Raw genomic sequence first — 20,450 nt, 5'->3', positions numbered from 1 at the left:
ACACACATCCCACCTGGAGGGTGGGGGGTGGTGTAGCTTGTACTTTGTCCTCAGCCCACCTTATGCCCTCAGCACTCCCCCCATCAGTACTGCCACTTTCAGCGTTCTTACTTTTGCCATGTGCGGTGTTGAGTGTTATTCATGCTGTGTTGGCCATCTTCTCGTTGCCCATCCAGACCTACTTTCCACTCCTCCCCGCCCCACCCTGCTCTATGCTCCGGGAGACTGACCTACATGGACGCCATCAACACGCAGTCCACATCTCGTCTCTGGTTGTTTTTTGCCAATAGGAGACACTGACAGATGAAAGATCTGAGGTCCAAAGGAGGAGCGTGAGGTAGGGGTTTTAATCCCTTCAGCTTCTTCCCTGTGGGCTTGTCGTGGTTGACTGAGGCCCTCTGCTGAAGGCCACGAGTCTGGTAGGGCTGCTCCTTCTGAGGAAGCAGCCAAAGGCAAGCTGGATGCAAAGCACAAGCTAGCAACTCCCCCCACCCTCCCTTCAAAGCACCACAGGTGGAATCTGTGTGACATTCCTCAGGCATTCCCGGCTGCCCTAAAGCTAAGGGAAGGAGAAAACCAATGACTAACTGATGGAGATCATAGTCATGCAGACAGAGTCTCCATCAGTTTAGAAATGTCTTAGTAAATTACAAAAAAAAAAAAAGAAGGCAATCTTATCAATAGCCCAACCTCCAGAAACCCATAGACTCAGTTTCCTGGAGCCCTAACACCACCCTCCCTTCCATAGTGACGTGGGGAACAAAGGCAAGCAGGAAATGGCAGGTAAAATTAAATTTCCTTATAACCTGCAGCCCATTGACAGATACCTGAGGCCAATACAGAGTAGAATATTCCTCCAGGACCCCTACTGTCCTAATGCTAATGCCTTACTAGAGGAAAAACAACCTTAGCTGACAATAGCTAGGCCCCCAGTATCTTAGGAGTCCTCCTTTGGGTATGAAAGTCCTTTTGGAGGCCTTCCTTTTGCCTTTACCTGCCCCAACTCCATAGAATATAACCAGTCACTCCTTAGAACTCCGTTGCAACTCTTTCTGCCCAAGATCCTGTCCCCGTGCCTTAATAGAATCATCTTTTTGTGCCAAAGACATCTCAGGAATTCCTTGTTCACCATCAGCTCCAGATCGCCATCACTCCAAAGTCAATTCCACGTCTCCCCAGCTGTTAATGGCTCTAAGAGAAGGCACATTCCCCCGGGTAGCTGAACTTAACCCTGCCCACAAGCTGGTGAGCAGTCCCCTTATGAAACGCCCCTCAAATTCCCCACGTGAGCGAGTCATCTGTTTCCCGCCAGGATCCTGAATGTCACACGTGATCTCATGCCATTCTTCCCACAAGCCAGAAGACACGTGTATTATTGTCCCCATAGCACACCCGAGAAAGGCTCAGAGATGTTAAACGGCTGGCCTGAACTTACATAATTAACTTGTAAATGGTGGAGCAGGATTCAAAGGAAGGTCTTTGTGACTCAGTTGTACTACCTGCCCCTCCCCAGGGTGCACTATATTGCAAGACCTCTGTGGTCCTAAACTTTACCCTTTGTCCTCTTTCTGTAAAAAATGCTTTGTGGACCCCCTTGACTCTCTTAAAATGAAATTCATAGATAATATAATCTACCTAAATGCCTAATTTTTTTAAAGTTCATTTATTTTGAGAAAGGGAGAGAGTGTCCACGTGCATGTGAGTGGGGGAGGGGCAGAGAGAGAGAGAGAGAGAGAGGGAGAGAGAATCCCAAACAGGTTTAAATTTTTTTTTTTTAACTTTTTAATTTATTTTTGAGAGACAGAGACAGAGCATGAGCGGGGGAGGAGCAGAGAGAGAGGCAGACACAGAATACGAAACAGGCTCCAGGCTCTGAGCTGTCAGCACAGAGCCTGACGCGGGGCTCGAACTCACAAACTCACAGACCGTGAGATCATGACCTGAGTTGAAATCAGGCGCTTAACCGACTGAGCCACCCAGGGCCCCCTGAATGTTTTATGTATACAGGACATTTTGAAATCGGAGCTAAACTAGGAGATTCATGTAGCATCACTACCAAGGTGGCTCAAAAATATTCACTCTATCCCCGCGCCTCCGTGGGAGAGGCGGGTACTCTTACTTTTCACTCCTCGATGTTGGGCTCGCCAATGTAGCCCGCTTTGGCCGAGTGGAATACCAGCAGCCTAGACTGAAATAAGGCTTTAAGTGTGCTGCGCAGGGGGGGCTTGGGCGCCTTGCACCCCTGCCATTATCGTGAGGTGGGATTCTCTCAGCCACCTGCCGCCCCCACAGCCTGGCTCCCTGGTGAGACGCATGCAGACGACCTGAGCCCAACCCAAGGAAGGAGCCCAGCCCACCTGACCAAGTTTGGAGCAGAACCGCCCAGCTGAGCCCAGCCTAGATCAGTCAACACCCCCCTCCCCCGCCCCCGCCCCCGCCCCGCTCACCCAAGGAGAGAACGCTGTGTTTTTTTGTTTTTTTTTTGTTTTTTTTTCAACGTTTATTTATTTTTGGGACAGAGAGAGACAGAGCATGAACGGGGGAGGGGCAGAGAGAGAGAGGGAGACACAGAATCGGAAACAGGCTCCAGGCTCTGAGCCATCAGCCCCAGAGCCTGACGCGGGGCTCGAACTCACGGACCGCGAGATCGTGACCTGGCCGAAGTCGGACGCTTAACCGACTGCGACACCCAGGCGCCCTGAGAACGCTGTTTTAAGCCACGTTTTTCTGGACTGGCTTGCTCGCCAGAAATTGCTGACAGATACAACCAGGACGACTGTGACGGCTATAAAGGCAGATACAGATGGGTTGTTTGGGGGACTCGGATAACATGGGCCACGGTGCTATAGGTCATGTGGGTTTCCCACAATGGTGCTCCATTCCTGCCTTTCCTTCTGGACAAAGCAAAGCATAGTTTCCCCTTGATATCTACAGCAGTGCATTCCTGGCATATTCAGATATTTTTTTTTTAATTTTTTTTTTTCAACGTTTTTTTATTTATTTTTGGGACAGAGAGAGACAGAGCATGAACGGGGGAGGGGCAGAGAGAGAGGGAGACACAGAATCGGAAACAGGCTCCAGGCTCCGAGCCATCAGCCCAGAGCCCGACGCGGGGCTCGAACTCCCGGACCTCGAGATCGTGACCTGAGCTGAAGTCGGACGCTTAACCGACTGCACCACCCAGGCGCCCCTTTATTCAGATATTTTAAAATTCTACGCAAACACTTTGTGTTTGTGTAAATCAAAGAGGCTGGGTTCTAATAAGTATAAATAGATTATTCGCCCACATAAATGTCTTTCTGGACTCGAAAAAAGCTGTGCGACCTTTAGGGCAATTAATTCCTTTTGCAATTAATTCTTCATTGCACAGGACTGTTCTGTGACAGGCTATTTGGCATCTAACTCCTACCCTCCACATTCCAACAGGGCCCCTCAAAACCCTGTGACAACCGAAGACACCTCTGCCCATTTCCAAAATGCTCCCTGGGAGGTGGTTTGGCTCTTACTGGAATCACCAGATGAGGTGACTCAGTGGTCCCTTCCAGTCCAAATAGTCTCAGATTTTCTGAGTCTGATTTTCGTTGTCATTTAATCAGTAAATACGTATTAAATGTCTGTTACGCATCAGCACTATGGGTATAAGAATTATATGGGGCACCTGGGTGGCTCAGTCGATTAAGTGTCTGACTTCAGCTCAGGTCATGATCTCACAGTTCATGGGTTTGAGCCCTAATTCGGGCTCTGTGCTGACAGCTCGGAGCCTGGAGCCTGCTTCAGAATCTGTGTCTCCCTCTCTCTCTGCCCCTCCCCCGCTCATGTTCTGTCTGTCTTGCAAAAATAAATAAACACTGAAAAAAAATTAAAACAACAGCAACAACAACAAACCACTGACGTGCATTCGAGCTGCTACAGGAACACGTAAGAAGAGCATCTAACCTAATCTTGGGGGCTCCTTGGAGGAGGTGACGTCTAAACATTGCTGACGGAGGAACAGGCGCCCATGAGCAAACCGGTAAGAGGGAACAGGGGTAAGAGGGAACAGAGGAGAAGAGCAGGCAGCAGGCTCCACCCCCCCGAAACCGAGACTGCGGAAGGAGGAGCGTGAGCACTGGGCTCCCACAGACCTTAGTTCAAACCCCGCCTCAGCTCTCATCCAGAACCATTAGAATAACAGCTTTACTAATTGTTCATTACATCCCAGGCACTCCAGTGAGTGCCCTACAAGGATTCTTTCCTTTAATCCTCCCAAGAGTCTTATTAGCCATCCCTCTGTTACAGAACGAGAAACTGAGGCACAGCAAGGTTAAGGTTGCCTGAATTAAAAGACAGTGGAGCCAGATTAGAACCCAGACAATGTGACTCCAGGACTAACATTCCTCACTCCCACCTGCATGGTCTGACCCCTGAGCCTACTGCCTCCTGTGCAAAAGGAATACAACAATAATTCCTGCAAATCGGTAGGTGGATGAAATGTTTACATATTGAAGGCACCAGGCCCATTTGTGGGATGTTTTGGAAGTTATCATCCAAGTTCAATCTTTCCCTTTTTTAAGTGAGAAGCATCGTAACCCGGAGAGTATACAGTGTATATGATTTTAGTTACGAATCACATTTAAAAAAAAATTTTTTTTTAGTATTTATTTATTTTTGAGAGAGAGAGAGAGACAGAGCACAAGTGGGGGAGGGGCAGAGAGAGAGGGAGACACAGAATCTGAGCTGTCAGCACAGAGCCCCACACAGGGCTCGATCGAACGCACGAACCGGAGATCATGACCTGAGCCGAAGTCGGACGTTTAACCCACTGAGCCCCCCGGGCATCCCACAAATCACATTTTTGAAACCTGAAGTGCCATATTTGAAAAGCCTATGTGAAGGTCAAGTCGGGTTACACAAACGAGAAAACATGAAACCCAAGTAGCTTAAATAAACAAGGGTTTATTCTCACATCAAAGATGTAGTTAGGTTGGAGGGAAAGCAAACTGGCACAGCCACTCTGGAAATCAGTGTGGAGGTTGCTCCAAAAAAATAAATAAAAAATAGAGCTACCAGCGATTCAGTGATTGCGCTGGTAAGTATTTATCCAAAGGATACAAAAATGCTGATTCGAAGGGGCACGTGCCCCCCCGATGTTTATAGCAGCACTAGCGACAATAGCCAAAGCATGGAAAGAGCCCAAATGTCCATCGACGGATGAATGGATAAAGAAGATGTGGTGTATATATATTCAATGGAGTTTTACTCGGCAATCAAAAAGAATGAAATCTTGCCATTTGCAATGTCGTGGATGGAACTAGGGTGTATTATGCTAAGTGAAATAAGTCAATCAGAGAAAGACAAGTATCATATGATTTCACTCATATGTGGAATTTAAGAAACAAAACATGAACATTGGGGAGGCGAAGAAAAATGAGATGAAAACCGAGAAGGAGGCAAACCATAAGAGACTCTTAAATACAGAGAACAAACTGGGGGTTGCTGGAGGGGGAGGGGGGCTCAATGGGTGAGGGGCATTACGGAGGGTACTTGGGATGAGCACTGGGTGTCAAATATCAGAGATGAATCACTGGGTTCTACTCCTGAAAGCAATACTACACTGTATGTTAACTAAGTTGAACTTAAATAAATAAAGATTTTTAAAAAGAAGTATATTTCGGGACGCCTGGGTGGCGCAGTCGGTTAAGCGTCCGACTTCAGCCAGGTCACGATCTCGCGGTCCGTGAGTTCGAGCCCCGCGTCGGGCTCTGGGCTGATGGCTCAGAGCCTGGAGCCTGCTTCCGATTCTGTGTCTCCCTCTCTCTCTGCCCCTCCCCCGTTCATGCTCTGTCTCTCTCTGTCCCCCCAAAAAAATAAACGTTGAAAAAAAAAATTAAAAAAAAAAAAGAAGTATATTTCGACCGGTTCCTCCTATCTTTTTGCCTTCTGTCTCACAGTGACCTCAAGGCCCAAGATGGCTGCTGGAGCTTCAGCCGTTACATCTGCTTTCCACCAGAAGGGAGGATGAGGGATGAAGAGTATGGAGATACATTGTCCAGCGGAGTCAGTCCCTTGAAGGGCCTTCTGTGAAGTCTCACAGAGGATTTCAATTTAGTCTGGGATTAGGACTGACCGATGGTAGGGTACAGAAGGGCACCCCGAGACCAGGCAATGCCTCGGGACTGGTCGCATGCCAGAGCTCCCTGTGCATCAGGCTGAGGATCCACTCTGGCTGAAACACATCTGCCTCGGCTCTACCCCTGCCCTTTCCTGCTCCTCTGACCTCTTTACAAGTTTCTCCTTCCAAACACCACTTGCAAAAGGATCTGCACCCCAGGCTCCATGTGTAGGAACCCCATGTTCTTTCTTAGCCCAAATCTGTCTTTTTATAATCTCACCTGGGGCCAGCCATGTTGAATAATCCAGAATAAATGGATTCTCTTCCTTAGGTGGCCCCCTGACCTACTTGAAGGCAGCCATAAAGGAATAACGTGACGACTAACGTGTACACGCCATTGGGCTGGTGACAAAGTGCTCTGTGAGTTTTTGCTCACGTACGCTGACCCTCCCAGTCCTTGAGGGTAGACGTGGTTAGTTTTACAGGTGAGGAAACTGAAGTTCAGAGAGTGACTTCTCCAAGGTCACTTGGAAGATAAAACAAAGAGCTGGGCTCTCCGGGAGGAGGATGTCAAACCCAGATGAGGCGTAGGTTTGCGAGGGCTACTGTGACAAAGTGCGACAAACCAGGAGGCTTCAAACAACAGAAATGTATCCTCTCACAGCTCTGGCGGTGTCAGCAGCGTGAGGCTCCCGTCCAAGGCTCTAGGGGAGCATCTTTCCTTGTCTCTTCCTAGATCCTAGTGACCCCAGGCGTTGCCTGGCTCGTGGCGTCTTCCTGTGGCTTTCTCCGTGTGTGTCTCTGTGTCCTCTCCTCTCCCCAAAAGGATACTCTCGTCGGATGTAGGGTTCACCCGAATCCAGCATGATATCTCCTCTATCCTTAACCGATTCCACCTGCAAAGACCCTATTTCGAGATCGACATTCTGAGGTTGCAGGGGGATATCAATTTTGGGGGGACACTATGGAACCCAGGGAACTTTGCTTTTAGTAGATGTATTGATCTCTGGGTTTCATTTCTATGTGAAGGAACAGTCACCTTCGCGCACATAAATGCACGTTCTCTTCTGCACCTTGTTCCCAGCTCTCACACTGGAGGGGCAAATGCAGGCGGCATATTGACGGGGGGGGGGGGGGGTGGGGGGGGGTGGGGAACGGCAGGGAGAATGGAGAGAGGGGTTAGCTGGTCTTGACCAGAAAGGAGCTTCAAGGCATATTCGTAGAAGGTACATCCGTGCCATATTATGGCTGCAGCCATAGAGCCTTAGTTGGCATTCTTTTTGAAGTTTATTTTGAGAGAGCGAGAGAGTGTGGGGAGGGGCAGAGACAGAGAGAGAGAGAGAGAGAGAGAGAGAATCCCAAGCAGGCTCCATGTTGTCAGCACAGAGCCTGATGCAAGGCTCAAACTCACAAACTGAGAGATCGTGACCTGAGCCGAAATCAAGAGTGGAATGCCTAACGGACTGAACCACCCAGGAGCCCCAGTTGGCATTCTTGGGTGTGGCTGATAGAACGAACCTCATCTCAAACTGGCTTAAGGAGAAACTTATATGACCCACATAAGTGAAAGCTTCAGGCATGGCTGGGTCTAGGTGCTCATGTGGTATCCTCATACGTTCCCATTTCCTAATTCTGTTCTCCTCTTACTGGCTTTTGGGCCAAGGCAGGCGCTCCTTAAGTGGCGGGAAACTGCAAAAACCATAACTACCACAAATACCAACAGCTACCTGGTTGCTCCAGTGAAGAGCGCTTCAGTGGCAGGTTGTGTCACTGGCTCCCCTTCTCCACCCCCTTCTGACCCACTGCCCTTTGCCGTGTAACTTCGCAATGCGTGGCCGTGCGACTTGCCTGAACCAAAATCCTACAGTGGAAGTAACAGTGGCAGCCCCAAGCCCGGGCTTCCTGGGACCCTGCTCTGCGAGCCCAGGGTCCCGCTCTGCGCTCAGGGCTCAGGAGACCCACCTCCAGCTCTGCCACTGGTTTCCTTCTGAGCATCCTTCTCTGTCCCTCGGCTTTCTTCCACCCAAGGATTTTCCTGTACAGATTAGACGATAAGAAGAAACATCCCCAGCTTATTGTTGTGAAGTCAGAGTCTCGCCCCTCTCAGCAAATATTCAACACGCACGACTTTTACCAGATATGTCTGAATATAAGGTGAGGGTTTTGTTTTGTTTTGTTTTGTTTTCCTTCCCAAAATTATCCCCCGGAAAAGAGGGAACTGCCTTAATTTTGAAACCTTCCGATTCTCTCACACTAAAGGGTACTTTACCTTATTTGGGTCGACCTTTGTCATACTTGTACTGTTTGGGGAAGCTTACCCGTTAAGGCTGCAAACCCATACCGTCTTAGGCTGCTTAGAGAGGTCACCCCACAGAGTCGGGAGTTAAAGGGAGAATTAGAAAAATGCGGATTCAGTGACTATTTTTGGTGAGAGGAGTTCATGAACCCAACTGCAAATTTTGTAAAGAAGTCTTTTAAAGATCACAAATCTGTACCTGGAAGAAAAGTTTTTCAATAAAAGTGTTAGTGTTGGGGCGCCTGGGTGGCGCAGTCGGTTAAGCGTCCGACCTCAGCCAGGTCACGATCTCGCGGTCTGGGAGTTCGAGCCCCGCGTCAGGCTCTGTCTGGGCTGATGGCTCGGAGCCTGGAGCCTGTTTCCGATTCTGTGTCTCCCTCTCTCTCTCTGCCCCTCCCCCGTTCATGCTCTGTCTCTCTCTGTCCCAAAAATAAATAAACGTTGAAAAAAAAAAATTGTTAGTGTTAATGAGAATGGGTAGTTAGGTCTTGAGATGAAATTTCTCAAAGTGTCGTCATGTTTGGATCTAGAGGCGTTTTTAAAATTTTTTTTTAAAGTTTATTTATTTATGTTGAGAGAGACAGAGACAACGCAAGTTGTGGAGGGGCAGAGAGAGACAGAGAGAGGGAAAGAAAGAGAATCCTGATATGGGGCTTGAATTCACGAAACCATGAGATCATGACCTGAGCTGAAACCAAGAGTCAGACCCTAACTGACTGAGCCACAGACACCCCGGGTCTCGAATTTTCTATCCAAATGACATATAAGTGCAGATAACGTGCACTGGCAACCAGTGCTGGACAGCTTGAACGGGGACATCGTTATGTCAAAGTCCAGATGCTGAAGGTGCAGGTGAGAGAATCGAGTGAAACCACTGTATGAAATGTGCATGAAAAAGAGCAATATATCTAAATTAATATGCCGTAGGACTAAACGTGTGAAGTTAGATATGTGTGTGTAAATCAGTTCTTTAGAACTATAAGGAGAATTTTACTTTTCCACCCATAACCGTGCCTATGTGCGTGTCTATGCTATAATGTCTTGAAATTGGATAGACTGATTCTTCCTTCTTTATTGTTTTTCAAAGTTCCTTTAGCTACTTTAGTTCCCTTGCTTTTCCTATAAACTTCAGAATAATGTCTTTACCTGCAAAAGTCTGGCTGGGATTTTGATAGAAATGGTGTTAAACGTGTACATGCACTAAACCTGGGGAGAACTGACATCCCTGCTATGTTGACTCTTAACCTAGTGACACAGTCTCTACATTTACTTAGACCTTTGATTTTGTCATTAGCATTTTGTAGTGTTCCACATACGAGTTCTGGACATGTTTGTTAGATTTACACCTAAGGATTTCATTTATCTCAGCAGTTGTAAGTGGTATTTCCTTTCTAATTTGGGCCTTCACGTGATCATTCCTAGACTATGGAAGTAGGATGGGTTTTGTATGTTTCCTAATCTCGTATCTTGCAACCTTGCTGACCTCAATTTCAGGCATTTTCTATGTAGACAATCATGTCGTATGCAAAGAGGGACAGGTTTATTTCTCTCTCTCTGATGTATAGATGTCGATGCATATGCAACGATAACGTTCAACTGTTAACAGTTGCCCAAGAGGTAGAAGATGACAGCGTGACTCTCACTTTGGGGAAGAAAGAAGAGGATGGTTCCCTCAAACGCGGTTGCTGCAGCTATTTCTATTGTCAGCTACTGGTGGTGGTGATGCTGCCTTTTGGTCTTAAAACCCCACCAAATCTTTGCTCCAAAGAGTCCTCTCATCTTTTGGCTGTATTCTTACGAGAGGATAGTGCTTGGGGTGCTAAGGGTAGAGCAGATAATAGGTGAGCTTATTGCACAGGTCCAATAAATTGCGTGCAAATATCCCCCCCCCCCCCCCATTTCCCCAAACCCTTACCCTGGTCTGCCAGCCAGGGACCCCTTTGGGGGCAGCCAGGGGCAGAAGAGACTGCTTTTCGGGGCGTAGCCTCAGCCCCGGCGGTCTCAGCTCCTCCTAGACGCGCGGGGGCGCTGTGAGTTCCCCGTGCCGCGTGGCGGCACTCTTAGACTCCTTTGTTTGCACGGAGGCTTTCGGGACGGTGGCGGGAAGATGGCGGCCCCCAGGGACTGGCTGGGAGCGGTGGAGGAAGAGGGGAACTCGGGTCTTCAGGGGAGCTCGGGAGTGAAGGTGGTTTTTCCTTCTGATCCCGCCACGCCTGCCCCGCTGTGCCCTCACGGTGGGTGCGCGTTTGGGCTCTGCCGAGGTTTTGGGCGCAAGGGGCGGGGGTTAGCCTGAAGAGGCCTGGGCTTCTTACGGCTCCCAGATTTTTATGCTCTCCACCACCATGTGTGATCCCTAGAAAACGCCCTTTCTTCGGGACGTAGTGTTTTCAGCTTATTTAAGACACTGTCATAGGAAGTCCTCACTGTTGCGGTTTTGGCTCCGTGGCTGTTACATTCGCCTCCCCCCCCCCCCCCCCCACTCCCCGCCAAGGGAAGAGACAGTCTAAGCAAAGGGGATGCATGTTATTGAGTAAATCCGTTGCCAAGTACTTGTGGATTTCATTGGTTGTTTTGATATCTTTATTTTAAAAAGTTAGGGAGAAAGAGGGGCGTAGCTAGTCGACTGAGCCACAGACTCGTGATTTCCGCTCAGGTCTCGATTCCAGCGTGGTGGGATCGAGCCTCCCCGCCCCTCCCTCCGTGCGCTGAGCATGGAACCTGTTGAGGAGTGTCTGTGTCTCTCTCCCTCCGTCCTTTTCCCCCCGCTCGCGCGCTCTCCCTCTCTAAAATAAAAGATAAAAATTTAAAAAGAAAGGGAGAAGAATAGCGTGAATTATTGCTTAGAAACCAGACCTAGTTTTTCTCTAACTTATGGAGAGAGGATGTGCCCAACTCCAAAAGCCCAAATTTTCACTGAAAGGATAACTGGGTGGAGGTGGCAAAATGCTCAGTTCTCTGGACCCTGGCCATGTTTTAGTCTCAGGAGCCAGGTCATTCATCATGTAGACAGCAACTGACTACGGCAGTTTCTTTCTGGAGAGACTAGTTTATAAAAGCCATTTCTTCTGTCATCAGTGTCTAAACATTGTGACGGAAAAAAAAAGTAATTAAACAGAGTGTCGGTTTAATTATGACAAATTGTGCGTAAAACCAAATCAAGCTTTATTCAAGGGCAGTGAAAACTAAGAACTTGATGTAGATGACGATTGTTGGTATGTTTTGTCCCTTTCTGGAACTAGGACCCACTCTTCTGTTTGTAAAGGTGAACCAAGGGAAAGAAGAATCACGGAGGTTTTATGCCTGCTCAGCCTGTAGAGATAGAAAAGACTGTAATTTTTTTCAATGGGAAGATGAAAAGGTATATCAACTTTGTGGACATATATGTTTTTATTTTTGATGTATGTGACAATTTGTTTGAGAATGTGTGAACCAATAAAAACGCAGTTTGAGCATTAAATGAGATAAATCTCTTTGGATAGATGAAGACATGGTTTTTGGGTCAAGGGACTGGAGTTTAGACCTACTCTCAACTTAACTCTGATTACTGATATTGTAAATAACTGTCTCAAAGACAGTTCCCTTTAAGATTCAGAGGTGTTAGTATAGATTTCTCCCTAACGAGTCTAGGTTGTGATCATTTCAGGCTAGTGTTTTAGAAAAACTTTTTTTTTTTTAATATTTGAGTGAGCATCCTTTATACAGTTACTATATGACTGATGAAGGCACCTAGAGATGTAGTTATCAGCTTGGTATCTTCTTGGACTCAGCTCCAGTTGAAGTTTCTGAAAATTTTGTCTAGAAAAATCCCAGCTTTGTTGGGTTTATTGGAATACAGTCTTGTATACGACTCTCCTGCACGTCTGTTAAAATCACTGTGAGATAATCCTGCAGGGCTTTAATATGTTAGGTATTGCTTCGTACGACTCTAGAACTTTACCAGTTTAATGTGTTTTGTTTTGTTTTCCCCTGAAACAGATGCTTGTTTACAACATTGAGCTGCTCTAATTGGCCTCTTAATGTCAGAATGTGATACTGGGTTTTCTAGGATGATAGCAAGTTTGGTAGTTTATTAAATGTGTTTTTAATTCTTTTCCAGTTGTCAGAAGCTAGACTTGCTGCCCGAGAAGCTCATAACCGAAGATGTCAGCCGCCTCTATCCCGAACGCAGTGTGCAGAAAGGTGCTGATGTGGTGTCATTTTTATTATTTTTGTTTTGTTTTTTTCCTGGGCCCTTAAATTTACTTTCATATTTTAAAAAGGTTTTATTATGGTAAAATATATATAACATAACATTTGCCATTTTAATAATTTTAAATGTACAGTTCAGTGGCATTAATTGTAGTCACAGTTATGCGATTGTCACCGTTATATATTTCCAAAACCTTTTCATCACCCCAAAAAGAAACTTTCCTATCATCAAGCAGTAACTTCCCATTCCAGTTCTTCCCAAACCCTGGTAAGCTCTCATATAATTTATGTCTCTATGAATTTGACTGTTCTAGTTACCCCATGTAAGTGGAATTATGTATTTCTGATTTGGCTTTTTTTGTGCCTGGTTAATTTCACTTAGCATGTTTTCAGGGTTCGTTCATGTTGTGGCTTGTGTCAGAACCTCATCCTTTTTATGTCTGAGTAATACTGCATCACACACACACACACACACACACACACACACACACACACGCCACATTTTGTTGATCTATTCATTCATCAGTGAGCACCATTTCCACCTTTTGGCTGTTGTGACTAATGCTACAGAGAACATTGGCATACGAATGTCTGCTTGAGTCTCTGTTTTCAAGTCTTTTCTATATATACCTAGGAGTGGGATTATCGGATCATATGATATTTCTGTGTTTAGTGTTTTGGTGAACCACCAAACTCTTACCCACAATGGCTGCACCATTTTACATCCCTACCAGCAACGTACAAGGATTCCAGTTTCTCCACATCCTTGTCGATACTTACTATTGTGTGTGTGTGTGTGTGTGTGTGTGTGTGTGTGTGTGTGTGTGTGTGTTTTAATTATCTTAGTACTTGTGAAGTGATGTGTCATTGTGGTGTTGAATTTTAGGTCCCTAATGAGTAATGATGTTGATTATCTTTTCATGTGCTTGTTGGCCATTTGTATATCTTCTTTGGAGAAATGTCTATTCAAGTCCCTTTTTCATCTTTAATACGGTTGTAATTCTTGTTGTCGAATTGCAGGAATTCTTTATATGTTGAGGGACATCAGACCCTTATCAGATATAGGATTTTTACACACTTTTTCCTATTCTGTAAATAGCCTTTTCACTTTCTTGATGATGTTCTTTGATGCACAAGAGTTTTTAAATTTGATCAAGTCCAATTTATCAAATTTTTGCTTTTGTTTTCTTTGCTTTTTGATGATATAGCTAGGAATCCATGACCCTATCCACTGTTATGAAGATTTACCATAATGTTTCTATTTTGCAGCACTAAAAGAAACAAAACACTTTTCGAAAACTGTGGACATTTATTTTTAAAAATCTACATTGTTGAAATATTTTATTGAGTGACTGGAAGTTGACTCCTGGATTTAATTCTTGGGAGATCTGTGAAAGGCCACTTCCTTCTGTGTCACAGGCCTTGTTCCTGTGTGCTGGGAGAAGCTCCTTGCGAAGCCCCTGGTCTGGGCTGCTGGTGACAAATAGGTTTTTACTCTCACAGCAAGTGCGCTGGCTCCCTGGGCTGCTGTGTTCAGAAGGATTCTGAGGTCTTATCTAGGCTAAGTGGAAAGGAGAACTAGGCTCTATTAAAAACATCTTTCTTGAGCTTCTTGGATTTTGAAGTCCTCTGATGGAGGAGGCTTTTCACAGGATAACTTGATCACCCCTAACCAAAGTACTTAATCAGTGATGACCATTTACTATATGGGAATTCAGTCAACAGTACAACATATTTAAAAGGAAATTAATGTAAATTGAGCACTACTGTGAGCGGGCTAGTGGGCTAAGTGTTTCACATGAGAATTATTTAATCTTGCTGAGGCAGTTTATTTACTTAGATGAGAAAATTGAGGCCTGGCGCAGATGAGGAACCTCATTAAAGCCATTACTGCTGGAATGGCTTAGCGGTGACGCAGACTTACGCCCCTGATTCTAAAACATTTTTAAACATGAAAGCAGACGCAAATTAACGTATGGTATGTGCTGATTTGATTTAAGGAGATCTAAGTAGATAAAACATGAGTTCTATAGAGATCTATCGTAATGACAAAGAATACCAAAGACGCAGAAAGTACAAAGTAGAAAAATATCACCTGTGATCTCTCCCCTTGAGCCCCTCATTTTGTTCATTTTGTAGTATTTTCTCTCAGCCTTTTTGACCTGTGCTAAAGTTTGTTTTACAAGGTTGTCATCATAATGTATACATAGTCTCTTATACTTTGCCATTTCAATTCTACCTGATAAGCATCTTTTTTATATTATTACATAAGGATATTGGTGATTCACTTAAACTATAAGAACATCTTGGTGATCTTGTTTCCTTGTATAAGAACATTTCAGTCTGGAGCTAAACCACTGTTCTGTCTTTGTGCTGCCAGGATACGGCTTTTTGATAATAATTTTTGAAATTCCTATTTCATGTTGATTGGAATATCAAAGCATTGGCTAAAATATGAAGAATTAAAGAATTTTCAAAAGGTTATTTCTCAGAGGTCGTACTGTCATTTGTAATCTAGTGCTGATTCTTTAGAACATGTCTTTTTTAAATTTTATTATTTTTTTTAATGTTTATTTATTTTTGAGAGAGACAGAGCCCGAGTAGGGCGGAGCAGAGAGAGAGGAGACACAGAATCCAAAGCAGGCTCCAGGCTCCAAGCTGTCAGCAGAGAGCCTGACACAGGGCTTAAACCCATGAACCATGAAATCGTGACCTGAGCCGAAGTCAGATGCTTAACTGACAGAGCAACCCAGGCGCCCTGAGAACATGTCTTAATAAAATAATTTTCAACATCTGAGATCATCTATAACCCATAACCTTGGATTTTGTTGCCCAAGCTTGCTTGCTTGTTTGCTGCTTCTTTCCTTCCTCTTCCTTCCTCTTCTTTCCTTCCTTTCTTCTTCCTTCCATCCATCCATCCATCCATCCATCCATCCATCCATTCTTTGTTGAGGTCTCAAAAAGAACTTAAAATGCAAGTAATGGAGTTGAGATACACAAAGATAACATCGTGCTAAGAAGAATGTGTTAAATGTAGACAGTATTTATAGAAAAAAAAGCTGGGTGTCCTGGGAGGTCAGCAGTGATACAGCTACCTTGTGCCTTAGCTGATCAGTACCGGTTAAGGACATGGGACTGGAACAGGTTTTGGAGGATGGGTAGAAGTTGAAGCTTTTTGAAATGCACTGGCATTGATTTCACTGTCTTGCTCTGTGATTGATGCTGCATGCTTTCTTATATGCTTTGTGTGGAGTAAAACATTTGAAATCAGTCATTCCTCTAAACACGTAAAATTTTGGCTTTTTAAAATCAAGGGCTTATTGGGGCGCCTGGGTGGCGCAGTCGGTTAAGCGTCCGACTTCAGCCAGGTCACGATCTCGCGGTCCGTGAGTTCGAGCCCCGCGTCGGGCTCTGGGCTGATGGCTCGGAGCCTGGAGCCTGTTTCCGATTCTGTGTCTCCCTCTCTCTCTGCCTCTCCCCCGTTCATGCTCTGTCTCTCTCTGTCCCAAAAATAAATAAACGTTCAAAAAAAAATAAATAAAATCAAGGGCTTACTAAGTTAATTATTCTATGTTATTAAGTACCTGTTCTCTGAGTGTGTCTTCAGCTAGAAACTCGCAATTCGTTCCTGTGTGTAAATGACCCAAAGGATGATGTACTGTTACTTGACGTTGTAATTGTTTTCTAAGTAAACTTTCTACAACTCATTTACAAATGGTCTTAGGAAATAACTACACCATTTGAAAGTATTAAAATGCATTTAAGTGTGATTCCTATTCTATAAAGCAAACTTTTATCTGTTACTGTGGAGTAACAATAGCTTTTCATTGGTAATTTCTTTTCCAAATTGCTAGAAAAGAAATATGTAGCTAGCCATATAAATTGGCTTGTTATACTTGATTTTTATTACGGAACTGGCTGTCCTGCACAAATGGCTAGGTGCTACAGAAGAGGATTGGATATTTGTTTTTTTAACCTCACTCTTTGAGCCATGCTTTTGATTTCATGTGTTCAGTTGACAGATTTACATTTTGTGTCTGAGATTTGACTTTCCTTATAGTTTCTAGCTGCCTGTCATGCCCTGAGATGTTATTCTATTATGTAGTGTCCTGGCACCTCTATTGTGACCTATGAAGTCTTAGAGAAGATATATTTTAATGCTAAAATAAGCAATAATTTATGTGCATCCATATGGTTTTGTTTAGTTGATAACTTCATTTGGTTACGTTTTTTTCAGAGCTCAATTTAAACTCAGATTTTCAAGGTCTGCTATTAGGGAAATGCCATAAACGTAATTCGTCTACTCCAGGAAAGGCAAATGGAACATCAAATGGAGATCAATAAAAATGACATTTCAAAATGCTAGCCTGCAATTTGTGAATCATGCTGAGCCATGCAGCAGAATGAATTTCCTCTGTCCCCCCCCACCCCCAGTATGTGTAGAAAGTACCAATAAGGAGGGAGAGCTGAGTAATCTTCAGTTTTCATGTTCTCATGTTCTTCCTACCAAACCTCTAAAAAGCCTTGTGTCTGAATATTAAATTTAAAGCAGTATACTTGAATGATTATGATGTGATTTTGAATAGAAAGATAAACGTACAAGATCTCAGTTTATCTTTTGTCAGGGAAAGGTTAACAAACCAGCAGTAAAACTTTCTGAAGAGCAATTTTGACAGGGCACAAAGATCTCGAGGTGGAGGTTCACTTAACAGTGTTCTTCTTTTCCTTTGTTTACAAGTAATTAAACTCAGTGTCCTCAGTGCCTTCAGAGAGTCCTGTGTCATGAGCAAATCGTACACCGGTCATTCATGGTGTTTTTAAACTTTCGTCTCTTCCTGGTGAATTTGCGTCTTCCTCCTTCAGTGGGCATCGCTTGCTGAGTGATAGGTGGTCCTTTGGACTGGGTTTAAGTAACAGACCCTGACACAGCTCTAGCTGTGGGGATCTTCCTTCTCTTTGTTCCTATAAAGCCCTCGATTTTTGTCGTCATTCTTTCAAGGATGGGTATTTACTTCCCTAATATCCAACGTATGCCCTGTTGTTCCGTTTTAGTTCCTGACTGCACGTGTCATACCCTTGCGTTTGGGGACCGAATCGTAGGTGACGGCAGTGACACGTGTAGTTCCAGCAGTGCATTGGGCCGAGTTGAAGAGATGGTACCATGAAGGGCCGGGACAATTTTGCACGTGGAGGGGGTGGGGAGGGACCATCCCAACCACATCATGCCCTCCGTCTGGCTGATGGCGTTAAAAACCCTGTCTCTGTTGTAGTGAAAAAATACGCATCTTAGAAGTGATGAAATGGGATGGCTGGATTTTGCTTTGTGATCCTGTCTGACTGGCTTTCGTTTAGTGGCTAGATTTATCTCATTTTCATAGCGGGTATAATAGATAACACTTGATCTTGGTTTTGCTGTATTAACTTGATGCTTCCTGGTTTTCTTCTCTTTGTTCTCTTTTACTATGTGGCGTATGTTGGCTTTGCTTTGTTTCATTTAATGTGTGCTGCCTCTGTTTTTTTGTTGTTCTTACGGTTGCTTTTCTAGCTTTTTATATCCTATTTAATCCTTTCTTTAGATGGTCTTCATCCATCTAAAAGTGAGAGATAATGAATTATCCCATTTTGGTTGATTATTTCTTTTTAGGAACACCCTTTATGCCCTTGACTATTGCTTATTGCTCTGTCCCTCGATTTTTCTCTTTGAAATGATATCTTTTGGTCTCTGCCTCTAACACATGAGAGCACCAGTGTCCTTACACTGTCTCCCACTTTCTCTGGGACTTCTCCGACCTCTTGTGTTGGGATTTACGTTATTTACATTTTATACTGTAACCATAATGCCCATATGATTCTGTTTTTATTCTGTGGTTAAATGGATTCGGTGCTTCCTGGAAGCCCCTTTGGTGTACCTGCTTTATTTATCTCCCCTATGGCTAATATGGCTTTATTTATCTCCCCTATGGCTAATATGGCTAATATTCTCGTGGTTTTTACTTTTTAAATAAAAGTCTCACATTCATCAGAAATTTTCAATAAAAATTCCTATGTGGCTGTTGTATGATTCTGTTGATATGAAATACCCCAAACAGGCAAATCTGTTGAGGCAGAAAGTAGAGGCATGCTTGCTAGGGGCTGGGGGTTGGGGAACGAGGAATGACTGTGGACGGGTTCAAGGTTTCTTTTTTTTTTTCTTATTTTTTTTTTTTTCAACGTTTATTTATTTTTGGGACAGAGAGAGACAGAGCATGAACGGGGGAGGGGCAGAGAGAGAGGGAGACACAGAATCGGAAACAGGCTCCAGGCTCCGAGCCATCAGCCCAGAGCCCGACGCGGGGCTCGAACTCACGGACCGCGAGATCGTGACCTGGCTGAAGTCGGACGCTTAACCGACTGCGCCACCCAGGCGCCCCTCAAGGTTTCTTTTTGAGGTGATGACGATGGTCTGGAATTAGATTGTGGTGATAGTCGCCCAACTTCATGAACACTCTAAAAACTGCTGAATTGTACACTTTAGAAGAGTGGTTGTATGTATGAGTTAAATTTCAGTCAAACCAAAATCTTTACATGGCAATGGAATCAAACAGTTCTGTGAGGTTTCACAAAGAATAACGCTCCTGTTTCCACCCTTAGGTTTCTCCTCCCCAGCAGCAACTACAGTCAGCCATTCTGGCTAATTATTTTAGAGTTTGCCTTCCTGTCTGTGAAATACAAAACATGCTCGCATTGCCACTTCCTGATTTGTCAGGTTTTGGAATTATCTGTTTCCTGTGGAAGAGGAGGGTTCACCTTTCTTCCTCTCCTCTCCTGCCCTCTCCCCTTCACCTCTACCGCCCCCCACCTCAGAATCTGTACCTTTTCACTACCCCATTTGTATATGGTTACATCATAATTTTTGGGTTAGATTCATATTTTAGTGTTTGCATTATTATAACCGTGTCAGTGCTGCTCATAGCTGAACCATATAAGAAACCAAAGTGAAAAGCTGAACCATATAAGCTTTTTGTTTTCTTTGGAGTTAAGAATAGTCTTGGATTTTTTTACTGTTGTAGCTGCTATTTGCTTATTTATGTGCTTATCACTGCTCCAATCGCAAACCCTTTGCCAGTTGTCTGAATCCTTTCAGAACATTCAGATGTAACACAGTCTTTTAGATCTTAGAGAAATCTGTCCTAGGGCTTTAAGAAATGCTCCAGCCTGGAATGGTTTCCCTTTCTACCTGGCATCTAGCAGTCCTGCAGTTTCTTCAGCAAGGACTTAGATTATATGACTACATAACCTGAGTTCTACGAAGTCCTTTATTCTTTTTTTTTTTTTTTTTTTAAATTTTTTTTTTTCAACGTTTATTTATTTTTGGGACAGAGAGAGACAGAGCATGAACGGGGGAGGGGCAGAGAGAGAGGGAGTCACAGAATCGGAAACAGGCTCCAGGCTCTGAGCCATCAACCCAGAGCCTGACGCGGGGCTCGAACTCACGGACCGCGAGATCGTGACCTGGCTGAAGTCGGACGCTTAACCGACTGCGCCACCCAGGCGCCCCTATTCTTTTTTTTTTTAAGGTAGTTTTTCTCAGGTACTTTTTTATGTTTGTTTCTTTTTTTTTTAATGTTTATTTATTTTTGAGAGAGAGAGAGAGAGAGCATGTGCAGGAGAGGGGCAGAGAGAGAGGGAGACGCAGAATCTGAAGGAGGCTCCAGGCTCTGAGCTGTCAGCACAGAGCCTGACGCGGGGCTTGAACCCATGAACTGTTGAGATCGTGACCTGAGCCGAAGATGGACACTTAACCGACTGAGCCACCCAGGTGCCCACCTGCTTTATTCTTGAGTGGCACTGACCCAACTATAAAATTATTCAGATTACATGTTTTCCTTGGAACAA

General features: G+C 44.6%; 1 protein-coding gene across 1 annotated transcript in view; it reads left to right on the top strand.

Moving 5' to 3' along the window:
• The first annotated feature begins 10,485 nt into the window (after positions 1-10,485).
• ZCCHC4 (zinc finger CCHC-type containing 4) overlaps positions 10,486-20,450 on the top strand; it is a 51,209-nt gene continuing 41,244 nt past the window's right edge. Inside the window, exons 1-3 of the mRNA XM_047856837.1 lie at positions 10,486-10,621; positions 11,627-11,745; positions 12,484-12,566. Coding sequence (XP_047712793.1) covers positions 10,495-10,621; positions 11,627-11,745; positions 12,484-12,566 — 329 coding nt within the window. The 5' untranslated portion in view covers positions 10,486-10,494. The remainder of the gene's footprint in view (positions 10,622-11,626; positions 11,746-12,483; positions 12,567-20,450) is intronic.

Source organism: Prionailurus viverrinus, chromosome B1 (assembly GCF_022837055.1).
Source record: "Prionailurus viverrinus isolate Anna chromosome B1, UM_Priviv_1.0, whole genome shotgun sequence".
Classification (NCBI taxonomy): Eukaryota; Metazoa; Chordata; class Mammalia; order Carnivora; family Felidae; genus Prionailurus; species Prionailurus viverrinus.
The sequence above is the reverse complement of the archived record's forward strand: the minus strand, read 5'-3'. Positions and strand labels throughout refer to the sequence as shown.